This window comes from Armigeres subalbatus, chromosome 3, assembly GCF_024139115.2.
Source record: "Armigeres subalbatus isolate Guangzhou_Male chromosome 3, GZ_Asu_2, whole genome shotgun sequence".
Lineage (NCBI taxonomy): Eukaryota > Metazoa > Arthropoda > Insecta > Diptera > Culicidae > Armigeres > Armigeres subalbatus.
Window position 1 is genome coordinate 93939871 of NC_085141.1, and position 17459 is coordinate 93957329.

General features: G+C 43.0%; 1 protein-coding gene across 4 annotated transcripts in view; it reads left to right on the forward strand.

The window, feature by feature from the left end:
• Positions 1-17459, forward strand: part of LOC134220963 (neuropeptide CCHamide-2 receptor-like) — a 216041-nt gene that overhangs the window by 65786 nt on the left and 132796 nt on the right. For 3 of the 4 annotated variants that reach the window (XR_009982134.1, XR_009982135.1, XM_062700123.1), the window contains exon 1: positions 16616-16991. The exons of the other annotated variant lie outside the window; for it this stretch is intronic. Coding sequence is in view for 1 of the 3 variants with exons in the window: in XM_062700123.1 (XP_062556107.1) it covers positions 16947-16991 (45 nt within the window). In the remaining 2 variants the exon portion in view is untranslated. Of the gene's footprint in view, positions 1-16615; positions 16992-17459 lie in introns of those variants that run through there. 4 annotated transcript variants of the gene reach the window in all.

Consider the following 17459-nt stretch of genomic DNA (forward strand, 5'->3'; position numbering starts at 1 on the left):
CTCATAATATAACTTTAAGAAGATGGAGTAAGGACGACCAGAGATCGCAAAGACTGAATACTTGGCACCTAGCATTAGTTCACGGACAGGACATTTACACAACATCCCGAAGAACAGTGAAGCACACAGCGAAGCAGATCGGAATAATCATCAACTCGTCTAATCAATCACTCAATCCCACAATAAATGAGTTTCTAAATAATTTAATTGAACAATCGTTAATCATATATTAATAAATGATTTAGTTGATTATTCATTCACTTAAATACTTGATGCGCATTCAAATTTACGCCAGGTGAATCAAATGGGGAAATGGTCCGAACTATTTGTATTCCTTCGAAAGTATCAGTCGTCAACAAACAAGACTATGGGTTAATGATCAATCAAGCATTTTATCACTGAATCTCACTAAAAAAGATTCTTTAATCACTCGTAAACGATAACTCAAGTACTTGATCACTCAAAGTATCAGTCACTAAATCATTCAATCGTTAAATTACTCCACCATTAAATCACCTGATCATTGATCACTTGATCATCATCAGCGGTTCTCAACCTTTTTCTTGAGTGGTACCCCTTGGAGCTTTTGCATTTATTGAGGTACCCCCTATTTTTTTGTCAATTAAATTAAGCGTAATTCATAACAGAGGCGAAAAATAGACCTTGAAACTTGATTCTTTACGAAGTGGCTCAAATTTTCATTATTACGTGAAGCTTCCTAATATAAATTTAGTTTTTACATGAAGCTTCCTACAAGGAAGGTTCCAATTCGCTTGAAAGGAGGCCTTTTAAAAGGAGGCTCCAAGCTTAGAAAGAGGCTTCCGAGAAGCGTAGAAATAGGCTAACAGCTTCATACAGGACAGGAAAGGAGGCTTCCGGGCATCTTGAAAGGAGGCTTCCGGGCCTCTTGAAAGGAGGCTTCCGGGCCTCTTGAAAGGAGGCTTCCGGGCCTCTTGAAAGGAGGCTTCTGGGCCTCTTGAAAGGAGGCTTCCGGGCCTCTTGAAAGGAGGCTTCCGGGCCTCTTGAAAGGAGGCTTCCGGGCCTCTTGAAAGGAGGCTTCCAGGCCTCTTGAAAGGAGGCTGCCGGGCCTCTTGAAAGGAGGCTTCCGGGTCTCTTGAAAGGAGGCTTCCGGGTCTCTTGAAAGGAGGCTTCCGGGCCTCTTGAAAGGAGGCTTCCGGGCCTCTTGAAAGGAGGCTTCCGGGCCTCTTGAAAGGAGGCTTCCGGGCCTCTTGAAAGGAGGCTTCCAAGCCTCTTGAAAGGAGGCATCCGGACCTCTTGAAAGGAGGCCTCTTGGCCTCGGCCCCGGGCCTCTTGAAAGGAGGCTTCCGGGCCTCTTGAAAGGAGGCTTCCGGGCCTCTTGAAAGGAGGCTTCCGGGCCTCTTGAAGGGAGGCTTCCGGGCCTCTTGAAAGGAGGCTTCCGGGCCTCTTGAAAGGAGGCTTCCGGGCCTCTTGAAAGGAGGCTTCTGGGCCTCTTGAAAGGAGGCTTCCGGGCCTCTTGAAAGGAGGCTTCCGGGCCTCTTGAAAGGAGACTTCTGGGCCTCTTGAAAGGGGGCTTCCGGGCCTCTTGAAAGGAGACTTCTGGGCCTCTCGAAAGGAGGCTTCCAGGCCTCTTGAAAGGAGGCTGCCGGGCCTCTTGAAAGGAGGCTTCCGGGTCTCTTGAAAGGAGGCTTCCGGGCCTCTTGAAAGGAGGCTTCCGGGCCTCTTGAAAGGAGGCTTCCGGGCCTCTTGAAAGGAGGCTTCCGGGCCTCTTGAAAGGAGGCTTCCGGGCCTCTTGAAAGGAGGCATCCGGACCTCTTGAAAGGAGGCCTCTTGGCCTCGGCCCCGGGCCTCTTGAAAGGAGGCTTCCGGGCCTCTTGAAAGGAGGCTTCCAGGGCCTCTTGAAAGGAGGCTTCCGGGCCTCTTGAAAGGAGACTTCTGGGCCTCTTGAAAGGAGACTTCTGGACCTCTTGAAAGGGGGCTTCCGGGCCTCTTGAAAGGAGGCTTCTGGGCTGCTTGAAAGGAAGCTTCCAATATTCTTGAAGCCACTTGTAAAGGAGGCTTCCCAGCCTCTTGAAAAGAGGCGTCTAAACCCCCAAGAAAGCAGGTCTCTTGAAAGGAGGCTTCCGAGCTGCTTGCAAGGAGGGTTCTGAGAAGCGTAGAAAGAGACTAACAATCCTCGTGCAATAAAGCAACTGCCTTTTCGAAAAAAAAAAGCTTTCATGCCTCTCAAATTGTGGCTTCACAACCTTTAGACTCTAGATTTTAGGTCAGAAGCATATTCTTAACATATCATTCATTATTTTGTCTCGATCAAGTAGAAGATTTTAAATGTTTGTTCATTCGACGTTTTATCCTGTTGATCTTTTGTTCCGCAGCCCTTCATACACTTTGCTGGTTCTGAAGGGCAGGTTTCAATTGGCTATAGTTTACTGATGGTGATCTTATGTGCAAGACAAAGTTTTGAAATAAAAAAATACCCAATTGTCTAAACTTTATCAGTAATATTGAATAATAATTGTAATACATCCGCCATTAAGCATTTTTGTTAGAGGTACCCCCTGGGTCCAGCATAAGTACCCCCAGGGGTACATGTACCCCAGGTTGAGAACCGCTGAATTACACCATCACTCCATATGCAATCAATCGCTCAATCACTTTATAACTCAATAAATCACTCAATCTCTATTCAATTTTGAATCACTCAAGCACTGAATCACTACGTCTTTAAATCAATTAATCTTTGAACCGCTTTCAAGCATGATGATCTAAACGAGATAACCAGAAAGTGTTTTTAAAGTATTGAAGTATTTTCACTTCCTGACTTTTCCGGCTCTTTTCGTAGGTTTCGGACGGCTGTTATGCTGGGTGTGAACAAAATATGCCTTGTGTATTATTCTGCGATAGGCCTGCTACGTCCAGATGCGTAGTTTATTTTAGTATATTCCATAGTTATTAGTTAATTTTCGTAGCGGGGATGCTTAGAATCTGCTGATGCACGTCGCCCTGGTGCATATCGGGAGTCACACAGACCATGGTCCCTACGATTCTCCACTACTATCTGGGTACCTTCCATCAGGCCTAGCTAGTTTGGCGTTCCAACTTTCCAGGTTCTTCTGCTCAGAGTAGATCACAGTTTTTTGGATGTGTGCCATGGATTTATAATTATTTGAATTCTTGTTTGCCAGTGTGTAATATGAATAATATCAATTGCTGATATCTATCTTGCGTCTCACGTGAATTGAGCGTCAGTAGGCCATGACTTACAATACGTTGGCAAAACAAAACAGTTTTCCCCTGATTAGTTACGTTACGGACGACACGTAAATACTATTTAGTTCCCGACAATTACCTAATGTATTCGGCTGGTCCTTTTCCGATGGCACGAGATCACACAGCTGCCATTGTTTTACACGTAGTCGATCTGCGCTCCAGGGGTCCGAAGAAATCACTGCAGAACTCAAGCAGGAATCCTTCCAGAATTTTCAAAGAGGTTCCTCTAGGATTTCCAGAGGAATCCTTCCACGATTCACAAATAAATCACGGCAGAACTCAAGAAAGAATCCCTCCATAATTCCCGAAGAAATCCCTCCAGGACTCTCTAAAACATCACTGGCGAGCTCAAGAAGGAGCCCCTCCAGAATTCTCGAAGGAGTCCCTTCAAAATTTCCAAAGGAGTCGTTCCAGGATTCCCGAAAAAATCAACGCAGAACTCAAGAAGAAAGTCCCTCCAGAATTCCCGAAGGAATCCCTAAGAACTTAAAAAGGAATCCTTCCAGAATTTTCAAAAGAGTCCTCCACGGTTCCCGAAAAAATCAGTGCAGAACCAAAGAAAGAATCCCTCCAGAATTCCCAAAGAAGTTCTCCAGCACTCCCAAAGAAATCGCTGCAGAACTCAAGAAGGAATCCCTCCAGAATTTCTGAAGGAGTCCCTCCATGATTCGAGAAAGAGTTCATTCCGGATTTCCGAAGCAATCCCTCCAAACTTCCCAAATATGTCCCTTCAAGATTCCCATAGGAATTCCTGCAGAATTCGGAAGAATCCCTGCAGAATTCGTAAAAGAATTTATTTATATTTATATTTATTTATTTATTTAATTGTATTCGTTTTCTGACACCTGGTGTCTCAATGACGCTAAGAATAAGGCAAACATGGATAAAATGTACAAGAAATACAACGAAACAGTAAAATAGCACTTTACAATCTACGGTTTTTATGTCAAGTGGTATCACGGAAGTGCGCTGCGAAAGCTCGTTGTAGAGCAGCTGGCGATAGATGAAAATCAAAAAGATGGAACACTATGTTGAAGTTGGACGACATATATCGAACCGGATCATGCTGACCATAACGACTGTTTCGAGCACCGAGCTGTATGAAATTTCTCCTCCTCAGCGGGCGCATAGGAGCATAAACATTTATCTTGTTGAGCATTACTGGAGAGTCGACAGCACCATTGTGGATTTTCGCTACGAACATAGCCTGTGCCACACGACGTCTAACATCTTAAGTATCCAGCCCAAGTAGCCGACAGCGGTTTTCATAAGGAGTGAGATGTTGACCATCACGCCAAGGAAGATTGCGCAAGGCAAAGCGCACGAACTTCTTCTGCACAGATTCAATCCTCGAGATCCAAGTGGTCTGATAAGGGCACCAGACAATAACAGCAAACTCCAGTATTGACCTTCAAGGGCACAGTACAGCGATCGCAGGCAGTATGGGTCACGAAATCCATTGGCAATTTTCATTATAAAGCCCAGTTGTCGGTTTGCCTTTGAAATTACGGTATCGTAATGGAACCGGAAAGTAAGTGTGTCATCAAGTATAACTCCCAAATCACTGATACGCTGCACACGCTCAAGAACTATTCCAGACAGCGTGTAATTGAAGATAATAGGTTTTCGTTTTCTGCTGAACGTTATTGTTTGGCATTTGTGGATACTGAGTGACAGGCAGTTTCGCATACACCACTCCTCAAAACGGGTTAGAAGCATTTGTAGTTGAATGCAGTCATCAAGGCTGTTAACAACAACGTAGATCTTTGCATCATCAGCATACAAAAGCCTTACTCCAGGCGGTAACACCTGTGTCACGTCGTTGATGAATATCGAGAACAATAGTGGTCCAAGATTACTGCCTTGTGGTACTCCAGATGAAGTAACGAAAGGATCCGAAAGAGATGATCCGACCTTCACACGCAATGTTCTATCCGTCAGGTATGATCTGAACCAATCAATGCATGCGGTGGAAACGCCCAGCTTCTCAAATTTAGTAAGTAGAATTCGATGATTCACTCGGTCGAAAGCAGCCTTAAGATCTAAGTATACAGCATCCACTTGCCTCCCAGCGTCAAGAGCTTCAATACACGTCGATGTGAACTCAGCCAAGTTTGTTGCGACCGATCTCTTGGGAAAGAATCCATGCTGGTCCGTAGAGATGTACTGCCTACAGCAGGTAAAGAGACTTTCATTCACTATGATTTCGAAAACTTTCGAACAAGCAGAGAGAGTGGTTATTCCACGATAGTTGTTCACGTCGCATTTGTTCCCTTTCTTATGTACCGGGAAAAGGTATGATGATTTCCAGCATAGGGGAAACGTTCTATTTCGAAAAGAGAAATTGAAGATTTTTGCTAACGGTTCAATTAGAGCAGTTGAAAACCGGCGCACCAAAGCAGCGGGTATACCGTCCGGTCCAGCACAAAATGAAAACTTTAGTTTCCGAATCGCTTGGCACACATCCTCATCACTGATGGGAAAAATGTCTAAATCTAGAACATCACGAGGGGTGTCATGAGAAGCTTCAATGGCACGATGGAGTGGAGCTGTGAAGTCGTTGAAGGATGTCTTGAACTGTGTAGCAAATAATTTGCATTTGTCAGCTGGTGTATTAGCTGAAATACCATCCAACTGCATCGACGTAGGAAGACCATTTTCGTTCCGTTTGAACCTAAACAACTACCAGAATTGCTTGGGATTCCGTCGTAGATTTCGTTGTGTGCGACATATGTATCGGGAATACAAAAGCTGATTATAACTTCTGTAAGCACTGCTAGCAATATTGAACTGCTGCTTGTTGTACGTGGAACGATAATTGCAGTATCTACGAAGTGCAGAGGAACGATAGCGTTTAGGTGTTCGTAATCTGTTGTTGGACCATGCGGGCTTTCGTACTGGTCCAACAATCGGAACATGAAAAGCAAATGCACGATGAATAATATCGGTGAAAAAATTCACGGCATCGTCAACGCAATTACATGAACTGATGCGACCCCAATCAACTGCAAGTAGCATTTCATTCAGCGCGGAGTAATCTGCTTTTCGAAAATCATAACTGCTCGAATCATGTCCAGACTCAAAAGTTATTGGGGGCACATACAACAACTCCAAGGTAAGCGGGGGGTGGTTGACATCAACAGGTGTCAACGGTTCAACAGCATGGTATATTGCGCAGTTTGGCAGCACTGCATCGTTTGCCAGTACGAAATCAAGTACACGACCATTTGAGTTAGCAATAGAGTTGATCTGAGTCAATCCGTAGAAATTGAGTCCATCCAACAATGCACAGCTGGCGCCAGATAGTCGAGAACGGATCAAGTCAACAGACGGATAAGAGTTATCGGCCGAAAACCATCGAATCGCAGATTGATTATAGTCACCGAGCAGCAGGGCCTTGTCGTTAGCTCCAAGAGTAGAAGTAACCGTTTCGATTGACTCTAGATGGCGTTGAATATCATCAAGATTATTCATGCGATCAGGTGGCAAGTATACGACCCCAATGCTGATAATGTATCCAGGCATAATGACTCGAACCCACAACTGTTCGAGGGTATCACTGACGACAGCAGGTTCACGGACACAATTAAACTTCGACAAAACTGCGATGAGTACACCGCCACCACGGGTTTTACGGCTATTAAAGGGATTGCGATCGGTTCTAAACACAGTGTAGTAACACCCAAAAAGCTGTGCTGAGTGTATAGCGTCGTCGAGCCAAGTTTCGGTCAATACAACGACATCGTAATCTCCTTCGCATGCCGCCAAAAGAAGAAGTCATCTATTTTGGTACGAAGTCCGCGAACATTTTGATAATAAATGCGCAAACCACCGTTTTCGTTGCGGAAGTCGATGCATGAATTCAGTGTACTGGGATACTGGAGTGCTTCAGTAGGTGTTGAAGAAGCATCCGAATCAGCGGGATCAGCAGCAGCAGGAGGCGCAGGCGAGCTGCAATTTGAGGAAGCATCAAGGGAAGAAACATCACGACTTGAAGCGTACTTGTCTGGCAACACAGGCTGGAAGCCCCTTTCACCATCCTCGACCGCAGGACCAGGACGGCTCAGAAGGCAGGATGCAATATCAGGCACGACTGGGTCGGGTGGGTCCAGGGCTTCCAAAACACTGTTTACATTGCGTCCTGGTGAATCCAAATTCGTTCTCGGATTTTCAAAATTCTCTGCATAAGAAGAGACATCGATATCGGCAACTTCTGTGATGATGTCAGCGGGTTGCGTAGTTAAAAGATGATAATCAGTGGTTCGACCGAAACTAACGATTGGGTGCTCGGCATGTAGTGCACTGGAAGTCGAAAAATGATGCAGCACCGGAAGTTCATTGAAAGCAGAGTACTTGCCTGTATTAGGAGTGTGGAAGACCCCGACACCATCCTTGACCACAGGACTCTCAAAGGAATCTCTTCAGGACTCTCAAAAAAGGAATTCCTGCAGAGCTCAATAAAATGTCCCTCTAGAATTCCAGAAGGAATTTCTCCATTATTCCAGAAGAAATCCCTCCAGATTCGCAGAAGGAATCTCTTCTATATTTTCGAAGGAATCTCCAGAATTCCCGAAAGAATCCTTCCTGAATTTCCAAAATCTCTCTAGAATTCGCGAAAGAATTCCTCTAGAATTCCTCATGAATTCGCGGAAGAATCCCTGCAGAATTCATAAAAGAATCCCTTCAGAATTCCGCATGAGCAGTATTTTGCGGAGCGAACTGAATTTCTTGATATAATGTCGGGACTGGAGCTGGTGGCTGACTTTCTCCTGAACAATCAGAATTAGTTGAGTGTTTCCGCAGATATATATGTACCTCGCTACATTGTCCCTGCTCCCCGGAATGGTACTTTTCGGTAGTTCCGTGGTAATACTGGGGACATCGATTCCGCAAAAAAAAACGCTTTTTTGTGCAGTTCGAAGCTCCGCCGCTCCGTAACGACGATAAGATCGAACTGCTTGGTGTTCGCTTCCCATCCGGCAGGTACGAGACGGCGTGAAGCACATCGAGCAAGGAGGGCAGACCAGGTGCAAAACGTTTGGCGAGCGTGGGGCGCATTCGAGGATGGAGTGATGCGGCCTCGAACCGTGTATTGTGGCGTCAAATTGTTGATTCAGTGTTATCTGTTTCGATGTAGACTAAATAAATGAAATGAATATCCGATGGAGGCCTCGGAACTAGTGCATCGGTTGGCAAGAATGGGTGAGGTATTGAAAGACCATCTCGTGGTTGCGTTTTGTTCGTCCAGTTTGTCGGAATCTTACAATCCACTAGTTACTGTCATAGAAGGCCATCCTCAAAAGGACTAAAAGCTGAAATAAGTCAAAGGAAAACTGTTGGATGAATGACGTCGAAAGTGTGAGAAGCAAAAAGTTGATAGCCTTAATGAACAAGCTTAGAAAACGCAGTACAACCAGTTTTCCGGAGAAAGGTTAGAGTGTGGTACAACTGTGGACAGGAAGGCCATCGTCATGTAGTTCTTAGTTTTATTGTTAGTCTTGAAAATAAATGCTCCAAAACTGCTTATAGAGTATAATAAAACTCTAAATATTACCTGGGTATCGATTTGATTTACGCTACAATCCATGTACTCTGCGTTTCGCCTTTAGCTTATTGAAGTCCTCATCTTGGGCTCCTTCCCCAGAAGCTTGCTCCATGCTCCTTTAGATTTACATGTCTATTTCCTTCCTATTTTTCACTTCCTTTTAACCAGTTAAATGGTAAAAAAGACAGTGAAGGCAATGTCACAACACAAATCTACCAAATTAGGGGAACATGGCCATCGAGCCGACGTTCTGATACCTGTATCTGCTATAGATGGAATAGGGCCTTTCGGAAATAAGTCAAACAATTGATTATCGATGTAGCTCCCCAGAGAATCGTTTGATAACAAGGGAATTTGAGAATAATTAGTCATAATTTCCCAGAGTGAATTTCTGGAGTTCGGTGCCTCCCTAAAGCCTGGTGCCCTTCGCAGGGGACAACCCAGCCAACCACACGCTACTCTTTTGGTCCAGTGTGATAATTTCAAACCTCTTGGTCCGATTATTCTCCTAAATTTATATTTTTGCATCTATTTTTAGCAGGTTTTTATTACCAAAGGTAGCCGCATTTTACCTTAGTGGAGATCATGATAATTCAATTTTTATCCTATTCCAGAAAAAAAAGGTGAAAAAGGATAATCTATTCTTCAAAATCACTTCATAAAGAGCACTACAAACTTCCATCACCGAACGTGACTATCTCTGGAAAGTACGGAATTCATACCCAGTAGAATTATTACCTGAAACGGATAGCGACAGTGAGGCAAGGTGACGATATGTCATTGCTGGAAACACATTCCACAGAATGTCGAAGGAATGTTCCTGGCTGTGGAAGTCAAACACCTATAGCCAAAGTTCCGAAGGATAAAGTTTTCTGATTGGAAAAATGTTTCCCTTATTTTCCAGAATTCAGGATCACGACTCTGAAACAAAAAAAATGATGTGAGCTTCTATGGAAAACTACTCTGATTCGGAACACAGGCGAACGCTTTTCGTCTGTAATGGAATGTCCTTTAATCAGTATGAACATACAGGCGACGTAGACGAAAACAGCGATGACAAGCGATGAAATTACTTTGGCATCCAATGAAAAAGCAATCAATTTGGCGAGATGTCTTCACAGGCACCGTTAGCCCTTTTTTGTTCAAGTCTGTCCAATACTGACTGATGGAGGGCGGAAGAAAGATAAACAGTTTGGGCGTTTTTGCTTGACACAACAGAGAAGAGCGTGGCGCAGTTTCCATTCGAGATGTAATAATTCAATATTTATGTATTAGATTAAGGGGAATTTCATTTGAATTGGTATCACGCAATTTGCCATTGAGATTCGGGATATGCGTACTTTTGGGCTTCAAACCAATTTAGCGATACATCTACATTCGGTTCAATACGAAGGCTGTATAACAAGTTATTCGAATTATCGACATAATAAATTTCATTGGAGTAGTCTGGTTACTCGTCACAAGTCCGTAGTCAGAAGACATACTTGCTCAAGTTCAATTAAGAAAATCTTCTACATTTCGGATGCTTTCAAAACATTAGCAAATCCACTAATTTCAATGCAACCACCAATGCAATAATTTAACTTTGCAATTTTAGCAGATCTGCTAGTATGTTAAAGATATTTATTGTATAAAAACCATGCAGAATTGAATTTGCTAAGATTTTAAACAATGCTTGTATAATTTGTTTCTATTTTTTACACATATCAAAGAAATTTGGAAAACTGTTCCTTTTGATTGATGGTTTTCTGGAACATTTTGTTAATATATCGCGTATTTCCATAAAAATACACCTAACAATGCTAGGTGAATTAATCTGTTTTTCCTTTGATCCGAAAAACAAGCAAAAAGTGAGGTTTCACTCTTCTGAAATTGGTCCAGCTTTTTTCAATTTTACTTTGAATACCGGTCTCCTTTGTAGCTTTATTGCTTGTTTGTGCGTTAAACCGACGCTACTAGACAAGTGAACTTGGCTTCGGTCCGTGTAAACATCAACCAATTTCTTCAAGGGTGCTTTTAACGAACGAATCCTAAATCATATCCGATGAAGGAGAAAGGAAATTTCACTGCAGAGGAAGGAGTGTATGGCCAAAAAGATCCCTTTAGGCATTTTTGATATTTTATTCAATTTTATTTATTGCTTCCTATTTTATTATTTGTGAATTGTGGATTTATTTCATTTTATAAAGAAATATTTTTTTGTTTTGATAATTATTTATACTAACTTTGATTCATTTAACGAAAACATATTTTTGCCTATCCTAATTACCAAGGTGCAATGAGAAAGCTATGTGTTCAGTACAAAAATTATATTTTTTAAGATTGAGCCTGGTCGGATAATGCGTTCTAAAGTTATGCCCAAAATACGACTTGCAAATCGTGCTTAGGAAAAATCACGTTTTTAGACCTTATGTTCATTTGATTTACCTTAAACAAGTTACTAAGAGACGAGTGCATGTATTAGATGGCCATCAAATAAGAATTATTTTAAAAGGATTGGGAAGAAATTAAACTCTCACGAGGCTAATAAACAATGACAGCTGTTGCTTTATGAATGACAAATCATTACATTTGAGTAAATATTCTCAGTCTATTAATTTTGGCTCAGTGGTCGAAAACATTGAATTGGACCATTGTGCTAGTTATTTTATGTGCAGATTTATTGGTTCCACGGAAGCATTTTTGACCACGCTTCCTTTTACGAGGGTGTCTTTTGATCAGAAGAACTGATGCGAGCTAATGGTTGTTGGGATGTGGCACAGATATCTGCAATCGTCCTACAAACTGTCCGATAGTGCCTTCACCTTTTACATACAACAAAGCTTACCGTATGTAGGGCACAGAGGGACACGATAAGCATTCAAAGAATGAGCCCCATGTCTTCTAAACTAGCGCAACATGTTAGAATACATTCCGTGCCGATAGTTCGAACGAGCCAGACGTGTGTGCTGTGTCTCATCGCGGATTGTGTTCGGTAGTGCGAGTCTATTGTGTGGTGCCTACCTACGGATCCAAGGCGATCGCTGTCGGCGAGTGAAGTAGCTGCTTCTGGCGACGCCAGTGAAGCAGGCTATTGTTACTGCTGCTACCTACAGCAGCAGGGGCAGATAAGTAGAAACGTTTTTATTGTTCTCCCATCTGCTTGATTCGGATTGGGACTGATAGAATAAATAAAATTAGTTTTTTTTTAAAGTTTTTTTTTCTGATTAGCTATTAGTCTTAAGTTAACATAAGCAAAATCATCCTTCCACCTTGCGGGGTGAGAATGGAGACAGAGACTGTGGAAGGCAACGGGCCTCCAAAAGATGCAGGGCGCACACGATTGTACCATGCGGCTTCGCCTGGGCCTTGGGTTGTTTACTTTCGGCAGAAAGTGAAGAGCCTAGATTTTCTGGGCATAAAACGAGATTTGACGCGTCGTTTTACGAAGCTTGAATTCAGCCAAATCAACAGGAACAAACTACGCATCACCGCACCTACATACCAGGTGGCGAATGAAATGGCCCTGGCTGGCGACAGGGCGTACAATGTTGAATATTTAGTTTATGTGCCCTCGCGGGAGGTCGAGATAGAAGGCGTAATCAACGCAGCGAGCTTGACTTGCAAGGATGTGCTTGCAGGGAAAGGTCGCCTAAAGAACGCCCTGCAATCTACCGTGGATATTCTGGACTGCAAGGAATTGCATTCAGCAGCCACGGTAGATGGCAAAAAGGTTTATTCCAAGTCGGGCTCGCTTCGGGTGACATTCGCCGGTTCGATGCTTCCAAAGTATGTAGATATAGAAAATATGTTGTTTCCGGTGCGTCTTTTTGTGCCAAGGGTATTTAATTGTACCAACTGCAAACAACTTGGTCACACTGCCGAGTTTTGTGACAACAAACCACGTTGTGGCAAATGCTCAGAAAGACATCGGGAGGAGTTCTGCCAGCAACATGCAACAAAATGTGCTTATTGTGGTTTGAATCCTCCCCATGGTTTGCAGGAATGCCCGGTGTACAAAAAGCGCACCCAAAAAGTGAAGCGCTCGTTGGTACAGCGCTCCAAGCAGTCGTATGCGGAAATGGTTAAGTCGCAAGACACATCCGCCACAGCCACTGCATCGACTGCTATTTCAGCCACCGTTCGTGTGAGTGATTATTATGATTCCATATCCATTGATGAATTGGACTCTGACGCAGCCGATATGGATGATCCTGCGGAGGTACACGTGCCCGAAAAGAGGAAGCAACCGTCTTCCCCGGGATCGCGCCGCAAGAGAACAAAAATCATCCATAAAAGCTTGGCAAAATCTGAAGGTAATGGGGTTTATTTAAAATCCCGAAGCAACCTGTCCCTACTGCTTCTTTTGATCCTAGTTGCAGTAAGGCATTCCCGCCATTGCCAAAATCCGATGTTTCGAAGAAACATCCGGCTAGAGAATCAACGAAAGAAAAAACAAATTCGCACTTCTAGAAAAGTATTCCGTCCAAGCGAGGATTGATCTCCTTTAAGGACCTTGTGGACCGTTTTTGAACTTGTTCAATATTCCGAATTCATTGAGGCCAATCATTGACCTCTTTATTCCAACAGTTGAAAGTTATCTGAAGCAATTGACTGTTTCATGGCCCTTCTTGCAGAAATTGTATCTTTCGATGGATAATACGGCCAACACCGAAGATACAATCACTGTGCTGCAGTGGAACTGTCACAGTCTGAAAAATAAATTAGACGTGTTCAAGTTTTGATTCGCAATTCCGATTGCGATATATTTGCACTCTGTGAAACATGGCTTTCTTCTGAAGATGAAATCAACTTCCACGATTTTAACATTATTCGCCAAGATCAGGATGATCATTATGGTGGCGTTCTTTGGGGATCAAAAATGCTACTCCTTCTACAGAATTCCCATTCCGACTGTTCCCGGCTTAGAAATCGTCGCATGCCAAGTAAATGTGAAGAATAAAGATCTTTGCATAGCTTCAGTGTACATTCCTCCAAATGCCTCTATTAATCGTCGACATTTTTGGAGCGCAGTCTCCCTCCTATCATCTCCAGTATTGATATTGGGTGATATGAACGCACATGGTATTGGATGGGGCGAAACGTATGACGATTATAGAGCGCCTATTTTCTATGATTTGTGTGACGATTTCAATTTGAATATTTTGAACACTGGTGAAGTAACTCGAATAGGACCAAATGGTCAACAAAGCCGTATTGATCTGTCTTTATGTTCAAATTCACTATCATTAGATTGCACGTGGAAGGTAATTCAAGATCCCCATGGTAGTGATCATATGCCGATAGTTACCACAATTAAAAGTAGCTATCAACAATCTGAGCCAGTTAATGTTCCTTTCGACCTCACGAAAAACATTGACTGGCCAAAATTTGCATCGGCGGTAAAAATTGGTATTGAATCAACTGATACTCTTCCACCTTTGGATGAATATCGATTCCTTACTGAGTTGATTAAAAAAAGCGCACTAGAAGCTCAGAAACGACGCGTTCCAAGTTCATCTGTCATAAGAAGACCAGCCACTCCTGAATGGGATGATGAATGTACTAAGTTGTATTCTGAGAAATCTGATGCCTTCAAGGCCTTCCGTAAATACGGAAGGTCCGAGCTTTTTGAAGAGTATTTGAGGCTCGAAAGAAAGCTCAAAAATCTTCTCAAGGCAAAAAAACGTCGCTACTGGCGACGTTTTTCGAAGGACTTTTGCGAGAAACCTCAATGACAACACTTTGGAAAACGGCCCGCAACATGCGGAACCGCATTTCCACCAACGAGAGTGAAGAATACTCCAATCGATGGATATTCAACTTCGCAAAAAAGGTCTGTCCAGATTCCGTACCAGCAGAACCGCTATTTCGAGAATCAGTCACTGATCCCGGTTCTTTGGATGGACCATTCTCAATGCTGGAACTTTCTATGTCTCTTCTTTCATCGAATAACTCTGCTCCGGGATGCGATAACATCAAATTTAATCTTCTTAAAACCTCCCAGATATCGCAAAAGACGATTACTTGACCTGTACAACTGTTTCATGGAGTACAACATTGTGCCACCTGAATGGCGACAGGTGAAAGTAATAGCTATTCAAAAGCCTGGAAAACCAGCGTCTAATCACAATTCATACCGACCGATTGCCATGCTATCATGCATGAGAAAATTATTGGAGAAAATGATCCTTTCAAGAGTCGACCATTGGGTCGAAGAAAATGCATTGCTTTCAAATACTCAGTTTGGATTTCGAAAAGGGAAAGGAACAAACGATTGTCTAGCGTTGCTTTCTTCAGATATACAACTGGCCTTTTCGCACAAGGAGCAATTGGCTTCAGTATTCTTGGACATTAAGGGCGCTTTTGATTCAGTTTCCATAGAAGTACTGTCAGGCAATCTGCACAGTAGTGGATTACCCGTTATTTTGAATAATTTCTTGTACAATTTGTTGTCAGAAAAACAAATGAACTTCACACTCGGCACTCTGACAACTTCCAGAAATAGCTACATGGGCCTTCCCCAAGGTTCGTGTTTAAGTCCCTTGCTTTATAATTTCTATGTTAAAGATATTGACAATTGTTTGGAAGGACAATGCACGCTCAGACAACTTGCAGATGATGCCGTGGTCTCTCTAAGAGGTCCATGTGCAGCTGTCTTGCAAGGACCATTGCAAAGTACCCTGGATAATCTGACTGTTTGGGCCAGACATCTAGGGATCGAGTTTTCACCGCAAAAAACTCAGTTGGTTGTGTTTACTAAGAAGCGGTATCCTGCTCAACTGAAACTCAAGCTGTTGAATGATGACATCAACCAATCTTTATCTTCTAAATACCTTGGGGTCGTGTTTGATTCCAAATGTACCTGGAAACTCCACATTGAGTATTTGATACAAAAATGCCGGAAAAGGATCCATTTTCTACGTTCTATCTCCGGAACATGGTGGGGTGCTCACCGGAAGACCTCATCAAACTCTATAGAACGACTATTCTCTCTGTTTTAGAGTATGGCTCCTTCTGCTTCCTCTCAGCAGCTGATTGCCACCTGATCAAATTGGAACGAATTCAGTATCGTTGTTTGCGTATTGCCCTTGGCTGCATGCATTCAACGCATAACATGAGCCTGGAGGTGCTTGCTGGAGTCACTCCTTTAAAGCACCGTTACTGGGAGCTCTCACTTAGAATACTCATCAAATGTGGAACAAGTAACACACTTGTTCTAGATAACTTCGATAATATGCTTGAACTAACTTGTCGTTCAAGATTCCTGAGAGTTTATCTCAACTACATATCGTCAGATCTTTGTCTTCCGTGTTATAATCCCCTCGAGTTCACTTCACCAACGACAGTTCCTCAATTGTATACGATCTGTCCATGAAACATGCTATTCAAGGAATACCAGATCATCTTCGACAAATATCTATTCCCTCACTTTTTCTGAAAAATATGAACATGTCAATTGCAACAACAGATATTTCACTGATGGTTCTCGCATCAACGGATCCACTGGCTTCGGTGTTTTCAATGTAACTTCAACCACCTTCCAAAAACTTCCAGGAACCGTGTTCGGTTTATGTTGCTGAGCTGGCAGCAATTAACTTCGCTTTGGGGATAATTTCCAATCAGCCCGTAGACCATTATTTCATCTTCTCGGATAGTCTTAGTTCTATCGAGGCACTCCGGTCGATGAAACCTGTTAAGCACGCATCTTACTTTCTTTCAAACATAAGAGAGCAGATGCGTGTTTTGGTCGAAAGATCATTCAAGATTACCTTTGTTTGGGTCCCATCTCACTGCTCAATCTACGGCAATGAGAAGGCAGACTCGCTGGCAAAGGTGGGCGCACAGGAAGGTGAGGTTTATGATAGACAATTCTCGAGCAACGAGTTTTTCCCATTAGTCCGTCAGAGTACTCTTCAAAGTTGGCAAAGAAATTGGACACACAACGAACTTGGACGGTGGCTATTTTCCATAGTTCCAAAAGTTTCTGGGCGAGCGTGGTTCAGAGGTGAGGACTTAAGTCGAGGCTTCATTCGCGTGATGTCGAGACTTATGTCTAATCACTATTCACTAAACGCACATTTGTACAGAATAAACCTTGTCGATAGCAACTTATGTAGGTGCGGAGCCGGTTATGATGACATCGATCACGTAGTTTGGTCCTGCTCGGAAAATGACGCCTCCAGAGAGCAATTATTGGATACCCTTGTGGCCCGAGGTAAACAACCCTTCAGGGAAGTTCGAGGTGTTTTGGGAGATCGTGATGTTGTCTATATGCAGGCCATTTATAGTTTTCTTTGTGCTTCTGACATCAAAATTTAATATTTTGTTTTTTTTTTCTCAAGTTTTTTTGTGTAGTCTCTGCCTTTTTGTTCCGTAGAGCTCCATAGCTCTTGCCATCCGGAAGATGCTCCCAGTCGAACCATTCCTCGAGCATGACGACACGCCACATCGTCACTGACGCCAAATGCCCGGATGAGAAGCTGAAATTTCCTTATCCCAAATCCTAAGCCCCGTCCATCCCTAAACATTGTAAACTAACCTCGAGTCACCACGAGTACGCTGGCTCCTTCCCCTCTCTTATTAACTGTATAATAAAATGATATTGATTGTATATATCACAAAGAACCATGGCTCCGTAAAGTGTTATACACGCCTGAGCCTACCAAATAAACGAACTTGGAAA